The sequence below is a fragment of the Periophthalmus magnuspinnatus genome, chromosome 3, assembly GCF_009829125.3.
Source record: "Periophthalmus magnuspinnatus isolate fPerMag1 chromosome 3, fPerMag1.2.pri, whole genome shotgun sequence".
Taxonomy (NCBI): Eukaryota; Metazoa; Chordata; class Actinopteri; order Gobiiformes; family Gobiidae; genus Periophthalmus; species Periophthalmus magnuspinnatus.
In genome coordinates, this window is record NC_047128.1 from 20,223,757 (window position 1) to 20,245,869 (window position 22,113).

Consider the following 22,113-nt stretch of genomic DNA (forward strand, 5'->3'; position numbering starts at 1 on the left):
AATAATTAAATGCACTAGTCACTGCAAGAGTGACAGTGCCAATGTAATGCACCAAAATAAACATGCTTTTTGTGGTTCCTGTGGTGATGTGGTCAGATACATGTGTCAGTTCTCTGTATGGATGTGACTCACGGTGATGGTCTGGTACAGGGACTTTCGGTGCTGCCTCTTAAACTCTGTGCGGATTTTCATCAGGTCCACCTCACAGCGGGACACCAGGATCCGGGTCACCACCTTCTCCTTGGCCGCCTTGCTCTGCACAGGCCGGGTAATACAGGTTCAGCATTTCACACAGGTTTGGATGGAGATTTGAGTAAATTTAAGTTATGTTTCTTCTGGTTTCTAATGGTAACTACTGGCCTTATATCTGTGTAATCCCTCAGTCGTTCAAAGTAGGTTCCATAGTGGTCCATGGGCGTATATTAGGCTATTTGTCTTATACTTGTTCTGATCCAGCTCAAGATCATTCTAAAGCTATTCAGGAAAGGCTCATTTCTGTCCTTTAAATGTGATTTTTTATTTTATTATCGATACCTGCTCAAATGAGTATCTAGTTTCGATACTAGTTTATATATATATATATATATATATATATATATATATATATATATATATATATATATATATATATATATATATATATATATATATAAAATTTTTAGGGTTGTCATTGTAAATATTCAACAGTAAACTGTTTAACATGGAGAGAGTGAACTTGGAAAGTGTAGTGTCAAATAAACTTTAAATGAGGCAAATATAGAAATAAACGTGTCATAATCAGGATCAGAAGTTGGTAGACCAACCAAAAAATGTCCTAAGAGTAATGCTACTTCAAAATAATATTACTCAAGAAAAAGTACAAAGTAGTGGTCCAAGAAATTACTAAATTAAGAATAAAAAAAAGTATTTGCGAAAAGTTCTACTCAAGTAACTGATTTATAGTAATATGAAGTAACTGGAAGGACAAAACTTTAAATATTGCACAAAATTTTGTATTTTTAAAGGATATACATAAAAATGAGAAGAAAAAAAACAACTAAATCATATCTGAAGAAGCAGTGCAAGAAACAGAGTGTTACCTTCATGGCATCGTTGAGTCTGTTGGCAAAGTACAGCTGCCTGTTCTCGAAACACTCCACTGAGATGGAAAAGAGGAGTTTTAATTTAGCTTCAGTCTTTTAAAGGTGCACTATGACTTTTTTCTGGGTGCTCCTGCCAACTGCTGCTCTCCATGGAGGTTATTTTTTGCCTAGAATGTTCCACAGTATGGGATTAAATGTGTCTTTCTTGCAGTTATTCAGGTGTGTCAAAATAACTTGTAGAATGTGCATTCTCACTGTGAGGGGTTGTCTCTCCACAGATCTGGCCTGTACTTGGCCTGATGGAGTCACCTGAAAATTTAATGCCATAATGTGGGACATTTCAGGCAATACAAAACAGCCCCATGAAGACAACCAGGTGGTGGATCCTGCACCAGAAAAGTTACAGAACATAACGTGCATGGCAGATCAAACTACACTTCTAGTTGTCATGATTGTATTAAAGATTGTACAAATAATCTTGCAGTTTTTTCTATTTTCAGCATTTTTGGTCAAGTTGGTCAAAATTTTTACAGCAGATATGACATATGCAGATGTAATTCCAGTTACCTAGCAACCGTTCTGTAAACAAGGGACAAAGCTCATTTAATTTACACAATAGTGTTTATTGGACAAATAAAAATGTATGACTACACCTTTAGTTTGTTAAATAAAAGTTTAAACTGTCAGAAAAATGCCTTCCTTGCACAAAAATTCTCTCTGCATTTTGGATGAAGTTTTCTGTGTTGGTGACAAGAGGAGGATTCTGTTTTACAACTCAATGCTACTTCCTGTTCTTTTGTTACTTTTCTTCTCAACGTTTTTTCCACAAACTTCTACTTGTGTATGTAAAACTATGATAAATATTTACCACAGGTACTATCCCACCAAACCCAGTCATAATTAGAAAAACATGAAAGTCTGTCATATGCACTTAAATAAATATATAGAATCTGTTTTAAATAAATTATTTTCAGATTGTTTCATTGTGAATGTGGATCTTTTTGTTCATGAAAAACTATACGCTGGTGAGAATTATGACATGATCATCAGAATATGTGAGCTAAACTATGACGTCCTGTGATTAGCTGACGTACCTAGAGTGAGGAAGGACTTCTCCAGGTCGCCCTTGACCTCCTTCCTGATGCTCTCCTTCATGTCATATGGGCTGTAGCTCTTGTACCTTTCAAACACTGGTAAAAAATAAAACAGCATAATTAATTAATATTAAATGTCAGTCCCATTTCTGAAGCACCCAGTAGTGATGCATAGATTTTGTATAAACATTTCAGGACTGGAATAAGCTTCATTTAGTAATTGTGATGGCTTGCTTTATTCATGGCCTATCTGTGTCCCCACATACAAAGTAAACATGTTTAAATCAAGTATTGCTCTTAGTGACAACAAATGCAATGTTCATTAATTCTTAGTTACAAAAACATTAGATGTGATGCCTGGGTTGTCAGTTTCAATGCTGAAATCCAGTTGTTTCAAATTTAAAATGACTCTCTCTAATCTGAATTATTAGATTAGATTAGGTCTCTAATCTAATCTAAACCTCGGCACCTGTAGCCACTCATTGATCAGTGCTACTGCAGCCTCTGCAGCTCAGTGAGTGGATTCTAGAGGTTCTGAGCTTTCACATGAGGCCTGTCCATATACTGAGAATGTTAAAAAACATGTGTTCTCTATCTGGAAGTTAACACACTGACAACACAGGTTGAGCTGTGATTGTAATACCTTGTATGACATACCTTTTTGCAGGTGGGGTACACTCCTCTGGGACATGATGGTGATCCATATGCCCACGTCTGTGCCCTTCCTCTTCACCCCCGCCTCATACAGAGCCTGATACACAGCATTGCATTAAATTTCTATTACCAGTCAGGAATGTCTGCTCCTGTATTTGTGTTCTGTCATAGACCTGGGGATCCTAAAATGATGATTCACAAACAGGTCTTTATTTTTAGTTTAAGGTAAATCTAGGGTCCCCAGGGAAAACATATTCATCTAAATGTATTGTCTGATGACACAGTGGCTGTGTTCACACTTCTGGTTCTTATCTGAGCTCAGTTCAGTCCTGACGTATGTCTTGGCTCTTTTGTCTTGGCTCTTTTGTCTTGGCTCATGCAAGATTGATATGTGTAGCACTCTGAATATCATAAGAATCCATCTTGCTGTGCAAGGTTAAGGGCCTTCTTCCTCGTGGTGGCATTTCACAGTAGCAAGCAGCAAATTGGCATTTTACATGTTTGTATTTTTGAAAAGGAATACGATTTTTATCTGTTTTTTAATCACATTCCCAACTACAGGGATAGGAGGTAGGGGAAAACAGCTCTGTGTGAGCTAATTGTTGTGGATTTTTGCATCCCCTCCATAGTCTGAGCAAGGACACCTCCAGTTCATTGTTGACATTCTCTGTGGATATGGCATCATCTGACTATAACAGAGTTTGTCCTTATCAGTGTCCTTGGTCAACCTGTCTCACAGAAGTGGTCTGCTATATACTTCTCATTTTATCTTGGCCAGCTTGTCTCCAGGCTGTGCTTCTTAGCTCTTATTTAAACTCCTTGTGTGGAAGCATAGTGAGACTTGAGTATTCAAATCACTGGGTCCCTGACTGATGGTAAATAAACTTCTGCTGCCTCAGACATCCAGAGTCTCATGCCTCTCTTTATAACTCTAGACTTGTTAGGACAACACTTATTTTCCTTAACATTAATGATGTCATTGATGTATTGTAATGTTACAGATAAAGTGTACAGTGATCTACATGTGTGTTTGGACCCACCCGTGCGTCCTCGTCGATCTTCTCATAGTCCACCACATTGGTCGGCTCGTCTCTCTTGGTCTGAGGGGCAGAGACACTGGGGTTAGACTGATGGTCCTCATGTAAAGTGTAAGATTTGTACATCACTGAGCTGAGGGCAGAGTCTGACCTGAACCAGGGCCAGGAGCAGTTTGGCAAAGTTTCCTGAAGTGTCTCCAGCCACGTCTTTGTCCAGCTCCTTCTTAAACACTGCACACAACACCACAGATAAGGACATCAGGAGGACATATGAATGTAATAAGGAATTTGTTTTGAGACAGGATTTTTTTTTTTTCAATTACAAATAGGCTACATATTTTAGAAGTTCAGCCCATTCTGTAAAAGTGTCTGGTGTGTGGATGGTGGTAGGAGCACGCACTCTCTCTGTAGATCCTCTTGATGGTGACCATCTCCTCGGTGCTTCTGGAGCAGACGATCTCGATGAGTGTCTCCTCATCTGTGCCCAGGCCCTGTGTACACATCACTCTTAAATCAATATTAGACTCTTAAATCAATATAGAATTTGTATTTCAAATATTAAAAACCTGAACTATCTCTGCTCCTAGATACAAGATAAACATGTTCAATTTGCTGATACCAATTTTAACGTTCATTAATTCTTCATTACAAAAACATTAGACATGATGGCCAAGTTGTTATGGTATTTTTGTCTCTGATGATGATTATCCAGTCAGAAAGCAGAAGGAGCCTTACATTAGTCTCTCCATTTGGGTGGGGAAATCCAGTTGGTTTAAACCTAACATGACTCTCTCTGATCTGAATTGTCACTACCTGAAGCTCAGCACCTGCAGCCAATCATTAATCATTGCTAGTGCAGCCTCTACAGCTCAGTGACCGAACTCTAGAGGTTTCTGAGGTTTCACCCAAAGTATGGCCTGTCCATATACTGAGAATGAGGAAAGCTGTGTGTCCTCTGTATGCAGGTTTAGGCACTGGCAACCCGGGTTTAGATGTGAGCATAGTTCCTGCTTTAAACCAATGTTCAGGCCATCTACTCCTGTAATGTGCATTAAAAGTGCCAAACCTTCATAGATGCTCTGAGCTCAGCAGCGTCATATTCTGCAGGGCTCTTAAGCAGACCCAGCATCACAGCCTCAAGAGACCCGGAGAGCGCTCCTTTCAGGGCAGCTGCCATATCCTACAAATACACAGAGCGAGGACTGAGGACATGTGAGAATAGGACAGTGAAAGCATGTGTCCAGGAGAGCAACCTTCTTGGAAATGCGTTCATACTCAAAGCTGATCTCTTTGCGTTGCTCCCAGCTGCGGCGTGTCAGGATATCAATGAGGGTCTGCTCATCCACACCTTCAGAACACAGGGAGAAGACAAAGGAATGAAGAGGAGGCCATTAGATCTTATGCATTAATAAAGTATAATCTATCCATTTTTCAATCTACCATAAATAAACTACATTGGTAATAATAGACCCCCTGAGATATTTTTTCACCAGAAAAAGCAGATATGTTTGTTTTAGTATGGATGGATCATGCATGTCCCTAATTGGTTAATCCCCAACTTACATCTTTGTAAAGTAAAGAAGTGTGGATCCCAGGCAAGCAGATGCTCTTACCAGAAGATTACTTAAACATGCAGACGCTATTATTTTTATGTTTTAATGATCATTGAATTATTTACATATATGCAAACAATATAACTAAACTAGATATATGCCCTCAACCTTTAGTTTTAATAGCAGCATCGATCCTGGTAGCATCTCGGACTGGGTCAAAGTCTCGGGCTGGCACCACAGTGGGGAATTTAGGGTCCTTTTCCTACAGGGACAGGGACAGAGACAGGAGTCACAGGTCAGGGGACAGAAGACATGGAGACAGTGAACACGGGAAAAGGTTATACACAGGCCAAAAATCACCAAAAATCTGATTACTATTGGAGTTCTAAAGCTATCTTTTAAAAATGAAGTACTGCAATAGTTGACATAACCATCCAACATTGTACAAATAAAACAGGCCAATATTTGTATAGTCAAATAGCGAGACAGAAACACTGGTACAATAGATAAAGAGTACGCAAAGGAGCAGAAGATAGGTATAAAAATGTGGACTTTTGGACATACCTCTCCATAGGCCAAAGTCAGCTGACCCAGAAATTCAGACACCAGCGCCATGTTTCACCTGCACACACACGCACAGAGAGGGAGAGAAGGGAGTGTTAGGTTTACTGAGCAGGGCACTCAGGCAGGGTGTGTCTGCTGATAAGTGCTAAAGATTACCCTTTACCAACCCCAACCTGACCAGGAAGTGAGGGTCGTCATGGCAACGACACAAACACCTTAACACCGCAGTTTTACTTTAACTTAACCCAAGGCCTCACTGCACAGCTCTTGTCAACAAAATTTAACAATATTAAAGTGATAGTATGTAACTTTGTGGAGGTGGAAAGTGAACTGCATGATTCTTTGGAAACAAAAAAGTTAAAAATAAAGAGACGGAGGCCGTCCCCTAGCCCAAATAAAAGTCTTTTTTTTAGATGCAAGCCCACGCAGAGGAAGGGTGCATGTTTTTTGTTTTTTTTGTTTTGTTTTGGGTTTTTTGTTTGTTTGTTTTTTATGTTCTCAATATAATAAAACCATCCATAATGAAAAAAAACAAAAAAACAACATGTTTTAATGTAGTCTATAATTAGGCAAAAAGTTACATACTGTGGCTTTAAATTAAACTACTCACTTCATATCTACATATTGATGGCAGTGAGTTACTAAGCCACAGCTGCCCTGGGGTTGAAAGACAGATACCTGACTGCCATTCTGCTCCCATGTGCTCCAATAGCCTCAGCACACATTACACTCACACATATATGGTGGTTTAAGTGCCTTGCTCAAGGACACAACAATATTGTTAACTGGCAACTGGATTCTATACTATTCCTTAGTATCGAAACTCAATTTCAATACTAAGGAACATACTCAACACTCAATACTGATTCCGATACAATGATGATAGTAAGAACACGGTTTATCTGGACAATAGAATGCCATTTTCAACATTAAATTGTAGTTTTTTCTTTTATATCACCATGTGGCCTTATGTTTACGATCTAGATAAGTTCCATTGTGGTCCATGGGTGTATACAGTATTCAGGAAAGTTTCAATTTACTTTTTAGTAGCAATACCTGCTCAAATGAATATGTAGTTTTGATACTAGTTTTAGAATCTGACTTTTACTAACAACCCTACATCTGAGGTTCCACATTTGATCAATAGAAAAATGTACATACACACACACACACACACACACACACACACCCCTACACACACACACACACACACACATATATACAGAGCAATGTAGTTAATATATGACACAGAACGCCCAGAATGTCCTTTACATGACCATAAATACCTGGAGGCTTTATCTTTATGACTACATCACACCCAGACTATGGTATTCCCTGTCGATATCATTATTCAAATAGTAACATTTCCCTTATTAAATGTTGATTACAAGACCTATACAAGTGCAAAGTCACATTTATAGGTCCTATATTACACAAAATGGATTTTTGTGAGCTTTGCGAGTCATGTTATAATGTTGTTACCTCCTAAAAACATAACTGGGATTTATTTGTTTTATTCACACATGTTTGAGTAATCCTGGATTATTCGTGTGTCTACATCTCCAAAAGTCAAAATAATTCACCATGTTCCACCTTGCAATGTCATGAAGCAGTAGTTTTTAAGTTAGCAGCTGCCTTTTAGCTTTAGTACAGCAGAAATTGGCAATTCCAGGACTGAAATTATCCAAATGATTCTAGTGAAGGTCTTTGATAACACAGTAGTAGCAACTATTGTATTACAACATGACATCACAAGGTGGAGCAGAGTGCTTTCTGTTTGAAAGAAGAACTCAGCCTAAATATGCAGGGCTTGTGTGTTAAATATGTGTGAAACAAAACAAAACTCCAGGTATGTTTTTAATGAGGAAATATTATAGCATAGATCAGAAAATAGCATAATATAGGCCCTTTAATAAAAGTAGAAATTACAAGTAAGCAGACAGACAGATTTGGAAAAAATATCTATTTGTGATTTTTCTGATAAACATTTAAATTTGATTGTGATTAATCTTGAAGCCATAAATGTGCATTTTGGAGACTTACCTGAGAGGAGCAGAGGGTTGCAACTGTGGAGGGCAGAGGAGAGAAACTCGGAGCATGAGCATGAGGGATGGGTGTATTTAACAAGCCCCTGACACACACAGACACACAGACACACACACACACACACAACCCTGCCCAGGATATGACTCACACACACGGTCACATGTATCTGCTACTATCAGGTCTTCTCAAACTAATCTGCTAACTTTTAAGACTGGTGGCTAATTCAATAAGCCATTTAACTGTGCATTACATAACTTTTCTGGTCTCCATGGCAATGTTATCGCTTTATATAGAAATTTTTACTGAATGCACAAATTTATTTTCAGTTAATTGTGCTTTATCTTCCAGATACAACTGTTACTTTTGTTCCATTGCTCAGTTGACACATGCCACCAGGTGTTTTTGATGATCAGATATCGGTAAATACACAATCACATTATTTCATTATTTTTGTGTATTTTTTGGTAACAATAAAATCAAATACATTTAAAAAATATAATTAAGTAAGTTACATAAGATTCTCTATGAAGATAAGGCAACAGTGGTTTACAGTGCTCCTGTCAAATCAATGTAGGTTAATGGTGGTTTAATCTTTGCGGGTGTCTGCAGGAGTAGGAGCTGCATACCACTGGTCAGCAGTACCACACCTCTTCACTGGTATGAAACCAGTGAAAAGGTGTGGTACTGTTGACTTTGACCACCTTCATAGACTTTGCTGTGCTCTTATCACTCCATACCACCACTCCTCTGCTCTCTGCTAATATCTGCCCATGTGTGTGTCCTTCTGTGTGTCCTCCTTTCCTCCACTGTGCCCTTTTCTTGTTTCTGAGACCTACCTGTAGACTGTGAAACTTGTATTTAGTAGTGACCAATATCAAAATAATATTACAGTACCAGTGAAGAGTCTTTTCTCACGTGAAAGTATTGATTCTGTTTTATAATGTAGTTAATATTCAAATTTTGGATTATTTTGCCCCATTTTCCCTCATTTTCCCAATTCCCACTAAACTTGTGAGATTTCCAATTCATGGATTTCAGTTTCCTGTTTATGGCAAAATTTTGAAGACCCCATTGCAGAAAACATGTTTTGTTTTGAATTGTTAATTGCTATGGCAACAGTGCCTAATTTCATCACTCTGACACCCATGGACACATCAAAAAGATTCCAACACATTTAAAAGTAAAACACATTGATCAGATTAAACCAGGCCCAACATTACATTGATTAAAACACACAAAAAATACTATTTATACAACAGAATGTTATTTTCACCATTAAATTGTAGTACTTTTTTATAGTACCATGTTGTCTTATATCTGTGTAATCCCTCAGTTATCCAGGTAGGTTCCATAGTGGTCCATGGGCGTGTACTAGTCCATGTGGTCTTAAACTTCTCTAGATACAGCTCAAAATCATTCTAAAGCTATTCAGGAAAGGTACATTTCTGTCATGTGAAAGTGAATTTTTAGCATCAATACTACTCAAACAAGTTTCAGTACTAGTTTTAGTATTGATTATTATCTGATTTTCGATACTTTTGACAACTGTACCTGCAAAATGTGTAAAAACACCATGTAATAAAAAAAAAAAAAGCAAAAATAAATAATAAATAACATGTCACATTTGACCTTTATTTGAATTCCATTTTCAAGATACTCTCAAAAGCAGAAAATTTGTTTAGGCAGAGTACATCTTTCGCATTCACTGCAGTACTCCTGTGTTTGTCTTTGTCCATTGATTTGATGAGTTCCATTATCAGGGTCCTCTCACAGTGCCCCCTGCTGGTCATCGTACAGCACCTCGTCTATCAGCACGTCCCTCTGGTCTACGGGCACCTGCTCACAGATCTGCTCCCTGTATGCCAGTGCAATGGTGTAGGGTTTGCCCTGCGGGTGTGCCATGCAGCGCTCCAGATACGTGTCATAGAAGCCTTTACCTCGCCCCAAACGCCGCCCAGACCGATCAAACCCAAGACCAGGCATCAGGATTAGGTCCAGACCGCCTGATCAACACAGAAAAGACATATAAAAAGTTACAGTTATAGATATCCTGTGCGAAGATATGATGAGCACTGTTCACTGAGAAGATGTAGAAATATCAGCCATTTAGCAATAATTTTAAATTTATTGAATCTGAAAAGCATGTGATTTAATGTTGAAAATCACATTCTATTCTGTGACTGACACATGCACTATGAAAATTTTCTGGAGGAGACTACCATCTACTTGTCTCCATGGAGATGTTATAGTTTTACCTGGAGTGTTCCACAGTATATTTCTAAACATATCTAATTCCAAGCAGGTGACTCCACCAGTCCAAATTACCGGTCAGATCTGTGGAGAGGCAAGTCCAATGTATGTTTTAAAAGGTATTTCTGACAAAGTGAAACACCTCTAACTGAATAAATGCCAAATGGATAAGATTAATGTCATAATGTGGAACATTCCAGGTGAAACCACAACATCGCTATGATTGCAAAGTCCCCACCACAAAATTACATAGTGTGCCTTTATATTTGAAAAAGATCTGACGATAATTACTGAGTTACTATAAAGGCAATTATCGAAGAATAGTGAATCATGTCAGCATTCAGTTCTGTTTCTTTATGACCATGACTGAACTTCTAGCGCCCTCTGCTGTCAGAAGGAGGTATTCTGGAGGTGCTCACACCTGTGTCCAGCGCCTCCTCCCGCGGCTCGTCGTGCCCGGGCTGGCGGATGTTCCAGGAGGTGAGCTGCAGGTTGTGGATGTCCTCCTGGCTGCTCAGCCGCAGCATGTCCATGTGGTTACTATTGCGCTCGTACCGCGGGATGAAGCAGATCTTTCCAGACGCAAACATGTGCGTAAGAATGGAGTCCGTGCGCACCTCGTCGTCCATGCTCAGGAACACGGCCACGCGCTCACTGGACAGGTACTTGGGGTGAGACAGCAGCTGGACAGAAGACACAATATGAGGTGAGGACATTATAGGACTCCTGCCACATGTGCATTATTACTGTCACTGTACTATATTATCTAATGACCGCGATACTCTGATAATAATAACAACAAACTGTAAGACTACATATTTATTATTCATGCCGAAAATACGGTCTATGTGGCTGCAGGACAAACAGACTGAAGTCCACACGCTCACGAGCTGTACCCTCGTGTGGACAGACACATGACATGAGACTTACTTTCTGACACACCGCCTGGGACTGTCGCTGTTTCTCAGGCTCGTTCAGAGCCGCTACTCGCCTCTTGATCTCTCTCCGGAGACTCTGCTTCGCGGCGCGCACAGCGGCTGCTGCTGCTGCCATTGTCTCTGCTGCACAGTGTCCACTCGGCTCCAGTGTGTCCAGAGCAGCGTCTCTGCCCGCACCGGGACGATCAGCTGCGGTGCGGCTGCATAACCCAGATCACGAGGTAAACAGGGGTAAACTTGTTACACATTAGCCCAGCTAACTTCTGTTTCTTCTTCTATTTGTTTAGAGTAAGGACAGTTTCAAAACGCAGTAGAATATTGCCATCTGCTGGCACTACGGCATTTATGCACTTGGCTGACACAGTGGATAATAATTCACTGTGAAGAGCGTGAATCAGAAGTTGTGGATGTAATGAAGTGTGAGGCCACTGACCAGGACTCTGTGCGACTCTAACTAAATCAAAACTAACTTTTGGCAAATTAGGCTACAAATCATCCAACCAAAACCACAAAAAACTAAGACATATAAGCCTAAATATTTAAAAGTCCAAAATTGTGAGTGTAAAGATAAAACTTGGTGCTGATGGCAAAGGCATGTGTGTTCTGGTTTATTATTTAGATACCTGACTGGGAACGTTACACCTCCAGACTTCTCTGAAAGTCAGGGTGCTGCCACTTGGCCCTGTCCTAGTCTGGATTTAGTCCAGGTCCAGTCCATACTCTCTCTATGTGAGGATAACCGTGCACCTAATGTGCTCTCTGTCCCCATGCTTAGACCTCAGTGTCCTTCAGTGCGGGATGGCACTGTTTTGCTGAGTCACTGCAGGCTGGTTTGCATTAGTCCTACAGGGGTGGACCCTCAAACCACCCTGTGACTGGCTGAGAGCAAAGAAGGCGGGTCTGTCCAAAGTCTGCAACTCACATCTGGAAGTGTTTCTTCTCACTCAGAGCCAGAGCCCAGAGAGGACAGAGCGCAAACATGTCGTTCATCCAGGTACCTTCAGACTGTGACTTCTCCTTCCACAACCTGCCCTATGGAGTCTTCTCTACAGCCGACAACGTAAGTGCTGTGCATGGATAGTTTTAGTCCAGCTGGGATCGGGAATGTTTAAATATAGTGGACTAAGGTATTGTCCTGATGTGCAACTGAAAGCTCCAGTCACTAACAAGCACAGAGTGTATTTAACATTTTAATTGCTTTACATAAAGTTGCCATTTTCATGCTTTGAGTTTTGGGGTTTGAAATGACAAACATCCCTGGATTCTAAATTAAATTAGCTATAGGTTTGGTTCATGTGACATTACAACATTATAAAACATTATATATAAATTGAAAGAGTTTAAACTGAGCTGGAGGGCAGATCATTTGTTTAACTGCATATATTTCAACTGGTTTATGATTAATGTATTATCATTGGACCTATCCACGTGAAATAAAAACTGACATGAGGTTCAACTTTTTCTCTGTCAGAATAAATAAACAAAAAACAGGAATTATTTGTAAAGTGTCTTGCCCAAGGACACAACATCACTATGCACTATTCAGAGATGGGCTTGTACTATTAACCTTCAGGCTTATCGGTGAACTGCAGCACCCTAATTATTCACTGCAATGAGTTTATCAGCATTTTTCACAGCTTCCAGAGACCACTGCAGTTTTGCCGTGATGGTTAGGCTAACAAGAACTTGCATGCTAACCCAAACTTCCTGATTATCAGACAATAAGATGCTTTCTAATTAGATGCAGACATTACACATCTGATTTATTTAGATCTCAAGAGTTGCTTATGCTTATTGTACTGGTAAGACAAATATTACTCTCTACAGCCCAAACATCGCATTGGCATTGCTATTGGAGACCAGATCCTGATCCTCAGCGTGATCAAGTCCCTGTTCCAAGGTCCAGTGATGTCCAAGCACCAGGATGTCTTTGAGCAGGTGAGCAGATGTCCAACATGTCCACCTTCTCTGTGTGGACTAATCATGTTTGAGGCAGAGACAGTATAATGATGGCTTCGGTCCATAGGAGACACTCAACGCCTTCATGTCCCTGGGTTATGAGGCCTGGAGGGAGACCAGGAGGACACTGCAGACGCTGCTTTCAGCCAATCACAGCACTCTGAGGGACGACTGCGACCTGCAAGCCAGGTCAGCACAGAATGGACAGTCTATAGCTCAACATATACATGGGTTTCATAGCAATTATGCAGTTTAAATCAAAATATTATATCTTTTGAATCGGGATAAGTTCTCACGCAGTTGAAATCAGGAAATCAGGAAGAAATCATTTGCCTAAATCCCACAAATGTGAACAATGAGCATAGTAGAATACAACTTTTGTCTCTCTTAGATGGGTACAGGACATAGGAGATGGGTAGAGCAGCCAATAATACAGTTACTTTAAAATAATTACTCAAGTAGAAGTACAAAATGTGATCCAAGAAATTACTCAATTAAGAGTTAAAATTATTTGGGTAAACTTCGACTCCAGTCATTGTAATTGTCTGAATACAATGTCAGATTTATAAGCTGCAACAATATGAGAGTTACAGCTTTTTTATTTTTGGCTTGGATTCGTTTTTTCTGGTCTGTAAATAGATACGTAATAAATACTATGACTAGTGACTACTCGTATGCCAAAACTGAGTTCTGATAACATTTGTGCATGTGCAGAGCGTTCATTCCTCAGAGCACTGCCATCATGCACCTCCCAGCTCATATTGGTGAGTGCCTGTGTCCATTCTGTTCACACTTTAGTCTCTCGTCAATCCAACATCTTAATTATCTTTATTGGTTGGTCTTGCTTCTGTCCCGCCTCTCCAGGAGACTACACAGACTTCTACTCCTCCCGGGACCACGCCACCAACGTGGGGATCATGTTCCGTGGCAAAGAAAACGCACTTATGCCAAACTGGTGCGTTCTTTATATGTTTTTATTTGAGTAAAAAAAAAAAAAGTGAATGATTCTGCTATATTTATCTTGGTCTGTGTTGCAGGCTGCGGTTGCCGGTGGGGTACCATGGCAGAGCCTCCTCGGTGGTGGTGTCTGGGACCCCCCTGCGGCGTCCCTCAGGACAAATGAGACCAGACCAGAGTGAGTCTTAAAGCCTTAAAGGGGACATATTATGTGAAATCAATTTATGACTCAACATTTATGAGCTTTTAACCATGTTATTTTGATGTTCCATCATCATTACCTTACTTTTATTTCTGTTGATTCATGCATGTTTGAGTGATCCTGTATTGTCCCGCGTTTGAGGTGTGAGTGCTCAGAAAATTTCTGTTTTCATCTATCCCCAATTCTTACCCACAACTCTGTAAATTCAGACTCCAGGTCCCATACATGGTTCAGAAATGCCACACAGACAAACAAAACAAAAAACATAACTAAAAATCTACTGCTTGCTATGGTGAAATGTCGCCATGAGGGGGGCGGAGCCACTCAATATAGGAAGTCAATGGACCTGTTCCCATTATGGTGTTTTTACAGTTTACAATGAACAAAATGATCTACCTATTCTCACCTGACCTGACGTTACAGACATTTGTTTTCAAGGTTTAGACCTGGTTTAAGCCAGATTTAGTGATGCACACATTAAGTCGTGTTAAGCAGTACAGTGTGTGAGAAGTGCATTGATCTGATTGTAGCTCTGACTGTTTCAGGTAAACCTCCGGTGTTTGGGCCGTCCAAGCAGCTGGACATTGAGCTGGAGATGGTGTGTACTCACAACACTTTTACACTCACTTATCAACCGAGTCTCCATTTTTGATTCTATTTCATTTTGTCTTATTAAATGCAAATAAGAAATGCTTTCAGTGCTACTTCCCTAAACGTAAACAACACAAACTTTTAATCATTCCCTTTTAAAAAAATAAGAAATGACAGGACCAAAAATATATATATATCCTGTTTATCCAAAGTCTCAGCTGGTCAAGCAGTTGTTTGACTGGAATATTATCAGTTCAAATCCTGCACCTGTCCATTTAAACTGCTGTTGTGGTCATCAGGCCTGTTTACCAGCTGAGGCTTTTTATACAAAAAAATGCGAAGAACTGATGATGTGCAATTGGCAATATTTCCCCCATTTGACCTGAAAAAATGCCGTGAAATGCCGTATTTCCCACTTGGTGACTGGGAGAGGATTGAAAAACCTGCATAGTGTTCTCTAGTCTGACAATTTTGGTGAAATGTATAATTTTACCTCCTGGTTGGATGTGAACAACCAGATCGGTCATATGTAGAGTTAATTCCATAACTGTTACCTAGCAACTATAATGTTAACAAGGACAGAATCTAAATTACCCAATAGATTAGACAAATAAAAAAGAAGAGGACAAGATTTTTTTTTTTTTTTTTTTATGTTTAAACTACCAAAAAAAATGTCGTCGTTGCTCATAAAGTGTCCCTGCATTTTGGATGGGATTTTTGGTGTTCATGACATAGTTAAAGGGATTCTGTTTTAGATTGCAGTGCTACGTCCTGTTTTTTTCTTTTCTTTAAAACTCCCCACAAATCTCCACTTCACTGATTAACTATGATAAATACTGACCACAGGTACTATCCCACCAAACAAAATAATAATTAGAAAAACATGAAAACTTGTCAGAAGCACTTTAACCACATACACAATGTAAACATTTGATACAGGTCAAATCTGACAATATTCTGTTATTTAAACGTTTAACAAACATTTCTTTAGCTTACGGTTTAGCATTAGCCATATTGTTTTACATATGGAAAAAACTACCTAGAGCTGAAATATGATCCTAAAATGTGAAAACCCTTGTTATTGTCAGCCCTGGGTCCATTGTTGCTATAGAAAATAGTTTAGCACTACCAAGAGTGGAGAGTGAATGAATAATAGACTGGTAAAAGACGCTTTGAGTAGCTTGTCAAGTGCAATATAAATCTGAGCCATTATTATTCTCACAGTTCACTTTGTTCCAGAGGAAGTGAACAGAATTCTGAGTAGAATCGTTTGGCAGTTATTTCTTTTAAGCATTGAGAAATCTATCAGCATCTTAAAGCTGCACTATGCAACTTTTCTGCTGGAAGGTCTGCCATCTGCTTGACTCCATGTGTTGATTTGCCTTAACTGCTCCACACTATAGCATTTAGCCTAAATGTTACAGGTGTTTTTATTGGTCGAATATACCTTGAAAAACATGCATTCTTAGTATCAGTAGAGTCTCTTCTCCACAGATCTGACCCGTAACGTGGAATTGAGGTGCTTTTCTCCACGGAGATAGATAAGATTAAGGCTTCACTATGGAACTTTCCAGGCAAAGCAATAAAATCTCCATAAGACAAGATTAGAAAAGTTACACAGTGAGCTTTAAATACACGAGTACTTGTTGTAGGTAATTTATTGTGTATGGTGTGTGACTTGAAGACCCCTGTCCCGTCTGCGCTCTCTACACAGGCCTTCTTTGTGGGCGGGGGGAACCGTCTGGGAGAGCCCATCCCTGTGGAGAAGGCCCATGAACACATCTTTGGCATGGTCCTGATGAATGACTGGAGCGGTACGCAACTTTACACCCAAACATATGGGACACACATTTAGACGAGTGTGGGAGGGCATTCTGTATACGATATAAAACTTATATTCATGGATAAAAGTATATAAGGAAACCCCACTTCGATTATATGTTAATATTTATCTGCATTTATATTCTGTACACTTTCTTTGTTTACAGTTACTAATTGCTGATAAAAGGAAATATTATTAAACTTATTATTAGTCATTTTAGGTGATCTGATTTCCTTCTTACATACACTATTTCAAGTTACACTACAGAGATTACCAATGTTGCAGTGTCCAAAGTATGTTTTCCACATTTTAAAGAGAAAACCTAAGGTTATTTTAACTGATTTAACAAAGGACTTAAATACTTGAACATTACTCATTACCTGGTACAAAGTAATCTGAATACTCTAATACAGCTTTATTGGCTACTGAATTGGATGTACAACAAATTGCATCATGTATTGTCTCCTCTTCAGCGCGGGACATCCAGTCTTGGGAGTATGTTCCTCTGGGCCCGTTCCTGGGGAAGAACTTTGGTACCACCATCTCTCCATGGGTGGTCCCCATGGAGGCGCTCATGCCCTTCGCAGAGCCCAACTCGATCCAGGTACAACCCCATCTCCTGAGGTCCTGGTGGGTCTACACAAGGATCTGATCCGGGTCTGACTCTGCTGCTGTCATTTCAGGACCCGGAGCCCCTGCCTTACCTCCAGCACCAGGATCCATACACATTCAACATCAACCTGTTTGTGGCAATCAAAGGTGGGATAACTTTAGGAGACGTATTGTGTAAAATTGACTTATTTTACACAGTACGTGATTTAAAGTGCATATTACAGGTTAGACTACTTATCTCTTTAAAACCCTGAACATCATTATCTTTAAGATTTAACCAAAAAAAAACTTGCCTAGTCTTTTCTATTTTTGTAATTTTGGGGAAGTTTATACATTTACCTCCTGGCAGGAAACAGGTAGCACACAGAAATCATAGACGTCGTGCCAGTGCTCTGAACCAGTGGAGCATGTTCTGAATGAACGGCCGCCGTTAGAATTAATATAATTAGAGTTCCATCAAAAGCTTGTTTCACAGTTTTACTCATATTTTTGACTTTGTATCAACAGGCACTGTGTATATCTTTTCTTCAATAGTGTTTCTTTGGATTTTTTTAACTTAATAAATTAGACGTTAGCAACAAGTCTCACCATATAAAATACATAGAGCAGCTGGAATGCTCCCTCAAGTGGCCACTAACTTATATTACACTTAACAGTCAGTCGCCTGTCAAAATGGATTTAATCAAATATTTATCAATTTATGAATGACTAGGACTGAAATCAGTGGTAACAATAGTTTTCTACTGCTTATTGTTTGTTGGCCTAAATATCTTTAGTACTAATATAAACCTTTATTTTGTAGTCTTCTCTGGGTTTTAGCTGTTGGATTTACATTTATTGGCTGCACATTTGGAGCAGTTAGTTACTGTAAGTGAACTTTACTTGTGAAAGGATTATTCTTTTTTCCTGGCTCCATTGTTTACAGTAATAAAATCACCAAAAAGAGAAAGTAAAGTCTCTGGCTTTGCGTCTGTATGACGGAGGCGCCATCTCGAAATGACATTCATTGCTGTTGCTCAAGTCACATCTGACGTGTGTTTATGCGGCTTCTATGATTTGTATGTGGGCAACAGATATGACATACGTAGAGGTATGTTACCTAGCAACCATAACTTTAACAAGGGCCAAAAACATTTTATTAAAATAAATCAATGTTTAAAATGTCTTCCTAGCACATAAATTGTCTCTGTATTTTGGATTGAACTGACAGAGGACAGGGCTGAGGACGTAGGTAGAGAGATTCCATTTTAGAAATCACTGCTGCTTCCTGTATTTTCCAACTTTTTGTTTTCTACTTTTCTTCACAAACTGCTGGTGTAAAATTATGAATATTTGCCTTGGGTACTATCCCACCAAGTCAAGTATTAATCAGAAAAATATATGAATCTGTCAAATGCACTTGAATTATATTATAATATTGCTGAATCATTAAAACATAGCAGGTGTGGTACCAAATGTGGCAGCCTAACTGGGCCAGGGTAAATGCAGGTTCTGTCTGATCACCAACAGTGACTGTCACTTTACATTTACACTCAGGCTGCACAATATATCACAGTCAAACTGAAATTGAAATTTAGCTGCCCCAGTTATCCAATTGCAAAGGCTGCAATTTTTTACACAATGTAATATATATATTATATTATATATATATATATATTTTTTTTTTTTTTGTGCAAAATCCAGTCTTTTATAGAAAAATCTTGTTGTACCTGTAGTTCAGACCTCTACAAATGATTTGCACAGCACTCTTGCATTAGTTTATCAGTTCATATTTCAGTCTACAGTATTGTCCACTCTGGAGAGAATACAATTTTAAACATGAATTGCAACTTTAATGCAATCACAATAAATCACAATTTAATTTTTTCTCACAAATCATGCAGCCGTTTACACAGGCAATTTGAATGAATGTATTGCCCAAATATATGGCAACAATGTTTTATTCATTCATACAAGTTTGAGTAATCCTGTTCATAAAATAGGCTATCACAAAAGCCATACATCATTCTGCACTCAAATATTGTTTACACAGACAGCAGATGTTTTTCAATCACTGCTCACCCCCAATGCTGCCCGGAGATTTATTTCTTGGGATCTTTGCCAATGTAAAGGAGCCAAAAGTTTGGTAATAAGCGGCAATAATGCATTAGCTTTAGTAAATTGTCCTGCACAATGCCTAAGGACATTCATCACAGGACAATGCTAGGCCCTGTGCCAGGTCCTCAAGGTTTTCCTAATATCTCTCTCTGCTCTTCACCTCTGTATCATACTTGTATATGTCCTTGTATAATAAAAAGCTTCTAGTAGATTCCACAAAGAACTTTATTTTTAGCTATTGAGTTATTACCCTCAAAAAGTACCCTAATATTGTGCACTCTGCAGGAGAGAGGATGGCACAGGCTTCAACCATCTGTCGGTCCAACTTCAAGGTTAGCACTTCATTTTCACTATGGCTATATAGTTCAAATAGTTATCAAGTCTTCTATTAAAAGGTGCACTATGTTATTTTTCCAGTGAGGGGTTTGCCATTTGCTTGTCTCCAAAGAATGTTTCACAGTATGGCATTGAACGTTACAGCTTGCATTTATTCAGTTGCTGGTCGCCAAAAGTACTTTCAAAAACCTCACCTCTCCATAGATCTGACCTATAACCTGGTGCCTGGTGACATTATTTTCTTGTCTCCATGGAGAGTTCAAAGACATATTATACTTTTTAAGTATTTAGTATTAAACACATAACATACATGGATCATTATTTGACATTTTATTGTGAACCGCATTACCGATCCATTGACTTTCTGTTCAAAACATGACATTTTTTAACCTTACATGTATGATCCTAAGTTTGAAGGTTTTCTCTAGTAAATACAGAGCAGTGGGCAGACATAGGTGGCTGCTGAAACAGACATTTTATGAGTTATAGTATGGTTAAAGTTGATAAAAGTCGATTTTACACATCATGTAACTTTTAAACTTTAACTTTAATGCTTGCCTGGGACCCACAATACACACTTATTCAATACTTCAATTTTATAATGATGTGAGTCTGGTCTCTGGTGAATCTCCATGAGTTCAAATGGCCTTGTAAGGAGCCAATAATGAGGAAAAAAGGAAAAAATATATATCACAGGGGAGTGAAAAACATAGTTTATTTTTTGCAGAGTCACTGAGCGAAGCAGTAAATTGCCTCGAGATGTGACAGAGGGAGTGGTGACGAGACTGATATTCCTCTGTATAAAAAAATAAAAAGAGATATTATTCTGGATTTGGCAGGAAACTTTAATTCCAAACATTTTAGCCAAAGCGATGACATCTCCATAGAGAAAACCAGACCAGAAAAGTTGCACGGTGCACCTTTAACAGTTTCTTCTGTTTGACTAGTTCATGTACTGGACCATGAAGCAGCAGCTGGCCCACCACACAGTGAACGGATGTAACCTGTGTCCTGGAGACCTGCTGGCCTCAGGCACCATCAGCGGCCCGGTCAGTACTTTACACATGTCACTCATCTGTACTTAAAAGGTTATTACTGTACAGCACTATTTCTCAGGTTAAAATTCAAAAGTAGATTAAATATAGAATAAATAGTAATAGTAATGTAAAATAGTGAACATGCTATCTGAGTATTAAATTTCATTAAATGTCTGAGATAAAACACATTCAAAAACAGAAAAAAATACATCTGATATTCAACATTGTCAAGACATTTGTCAATTTATGCGGGAAGTAAAGGACTAATCTGGGCTCAAACCAGGACCAATCTAAAACAAATAGTATTTATATATAACTGTATTTATCTGTATTGTGGTGTAGGAGCCTGAGAGCTTTGGGTCCATGCTGGAGCTGTCCTGGAGGGGCTCGAAGACCATAGACCTGGGCGGAGGAGAGAGCCGCACGTTCCTGAAGGATGGAGATGAGGTCATCATCACAGGTCAGTCCTTCTGCACACCATTCATGACCTTTAACCTATGACCCCATTCACGTCCTGTAGTGTCTGCAGACTCCAACAATATTATGTGGATTGTTCCTTATGTAAAGATATTACATTAACTAATAGCAAGAAATGTGTATTTTTACACTTTGATATGCTATGAGATCATATAAACACAACACAACATATTTGACCGGTAATAACATGTATTATAGCTTAACTGAAGCCTATGATCATTGAGTGCATCTTGTTCCCAGCATGTGGGTTTACTCTAGCTGTGCTGTGTTATGTTGTGTGTAGGCTACTGTCAGGGCCCTGGGCACAGAGTGGGCTTTGGCTCCTGTTCTGGGATCATTCTCCCGGCTCTGCAGCGCTGAGTTTACCTCACAACACCGCCTCATCGTGGGACTAGACCAGAGACTGGACCAGAGACCAGACTGGAGAGCAGAGGACCAAAGCAGAGGAGTAGACCACTTAGGGCTGTCTCACATCAAAATGTTACTACTGTTTGACGATCAGTGTTACTGAAGTTTGATAAAATCTCTAATAAAACATGTATTTTTAGTTCCCTGTGTTGCTCTGCTTTGTTAAAATGTAAATGTGAGAAAGATGGGTCCCATAAATCATTTTGCAATTTCTTTATTGATTTATTGTGATCACTACATCCAATAATGCAACACTGATTGAATTAACAACCTTATGCATTTAATAATTGGACTGGTTAGGACAGACCTAGCAAGACCTAACGATGTTCCTCAAACTGTGGTACGTGTACGACTGGTGGTACCTAGGGCCCTCTGCAGTTTGAGTATTTATCGAGGG

General features: G+C 39.2%; 3 protein-coding genes across 3 annotated transcripts in view; 1 reads left to right on the forward strand and 2 right to left on the reverse strand.

Annotated features, from left to right (window-relative positions):
* Positions 1 to 8,104, reverse strand: part of LOC117388556 (annexin A2-like) — an 8,694-nt gene extending 590 nt beyond the window's left edge. The window contains exons 1-12 of the mRNA XM_033986127.2: positions 8,028 to 8,104; positions 5,985 to 6,042; positions 5,589 to 5,682; positions 5,121 to 5,215; positions 4,934 to 5,047; positions 4,268 to 4,358; positions 4,019 to 4,098; positions 3,871 to 3,930; positions 2,834 to 2,927; positions 2,177 to 2,272; positions 1,080 to 1,138; positions 133 to 255 (exon numbers count right to left, since the gene is read on the reverse strand). Of these exons, the coding sequence (XP_033842018.1) occupies positions 133 to 255; positions 1,080 to 1,138; positions 2,177 to 2,272; positions 2,834 to 2,927; positions 3,871 to 3,930; positions 4,019 to 4,098; positions 4,268 to 4,358; positions 4,934 to 5,047; positions 5,121 to 5,215; positions 5,589 to 5,682; positions 5,985 to 6,035 (957 nt within the window). The 5' untranslated portion in view covers positions 6,036 to 6,042; positions 8,028 to 8,104. The remainder of the gene's footprint in view (positions 1 to 132; positions 256 to 1,079; positions 1,139 to 2,176; positions 2,273 to 2,833; positions 2,928 to 3,870; positions 3,931 to 4,018; positions 4,099 to 4,267; positions 4,359 to 4,933; positions 5,048 to 5,120; positions 5,216 to 5,588; positions 5,683 to 5,984; positions 6,043 to 8,027) is intronic.
* Positions 8,105 to 9,642: 1,538 nt separating this feature from the next.
* On the reverse strand, positions 9,643 to 11,343 carry mthfs (5,10-methenyltetrahydrofolate synthetase (5-formyltetrahydrofolate cyclo-ligase)). Its single transcript, XM_033985909.2, has 3 exons — positions 11,211 to 11,343; positions 10,702 to 10,963; positions 9,643 to 10,033 (listed from the first exon to the last, which is right to left on the reverse strand). The coding sequence occupies exons 1-3, from the start codon at positions 11,331 to 11,333 to the stop codon at positions 9,798 to 9,800; spliced, it is 621 nt and encodes a 206-aa protein (XP_033841800.1). The 5' UTR covers positions 11,334 to 11,343; the 3' UTR covers positions 9,643 to 9,797.
* Positions 10,706 to 21,855, forward strand: fah (fumarylacetoacetate hydrolase (fumarylacetoacetase)). The gene is made up of 15 exons (XM_033990015.2): positions 10,706 to 10,986; positions 12,167 to 12,278; positions 13,046 to 13,156; positions 13,245 to 13,366; positions 13,892 to 13,941; positions 14,042 to 14,132; positions 14,215 to 14,312; positions 14,882 to 14,934; positions 16,642 to 16,741; positions 17,223 to 17,353; positions 17,433 to 17,508; positions 19,744 to 19,790; positions 20,742 to 20,843; positions 21,174 to 21,291; positions 21,592 to 21,855. The coding sequence occupies exons 1-15, from the start codon at positions 10,982 to 10,984 to the stop codon at positions 21,666 to 21,668; spliced, it is 1,293 nt and encodes a 430-aa protein (XP_033845906.2). The 5' UTR covers positions 10,706 to 10,981; the 3' UTR covers positions 21,669 to 21,855.
* Positions 21,856 to 22,113: the final 258 nt, after the last annotated feature.

What these genes read in the sequence shown, in the direction of transcription:
- fah (XM_033990015.2), top strand. An exon ending in GACTGCGACCTGCAAGCCAG is followed by an intron (nt 13,367 to 13,891) that starts GTCAGCACAGAA and finishes GTGCATGTGCAG; the next exon opens with AGCGTTCATTCCTCAGAGCA. An exon ending in AACGCACTTATGCCAAACTG is followed by an intron (nt 14,133 to 14,214) that starts GTGCGTTCTTTA and finishes TCTGTGTTGCAG; the next exon opens with GCTGCGGTTGCCGGTGGGGT.
- mthfs (XM_033985909.2), bottom strand. Translation starts at nt 11,333, where the DNA reads ATGGCAGCAGCAGCAGCCGCTGTGCGCGCCGCGAAGCAGAGTCTCCGG. An exon ending in CCCAGGCGGTGTGTCAGAAA is followed by an intron (nt 10,964 to 11,210) that starts GTAAGTCTCATG and finishes TCTTCTGTCCAG; the next exon opens with CTGCTGTCTCACCCCAAGTA. An exon ending in GGAGGAGGCGCTGGACACAG is followed by an intron (nt 10,034 to 10,701) that starts GTGTGAGCACCT and finishes TGTGTTGATCAG; the next exon opens with GCGGTCTGGACCTAATCCTG.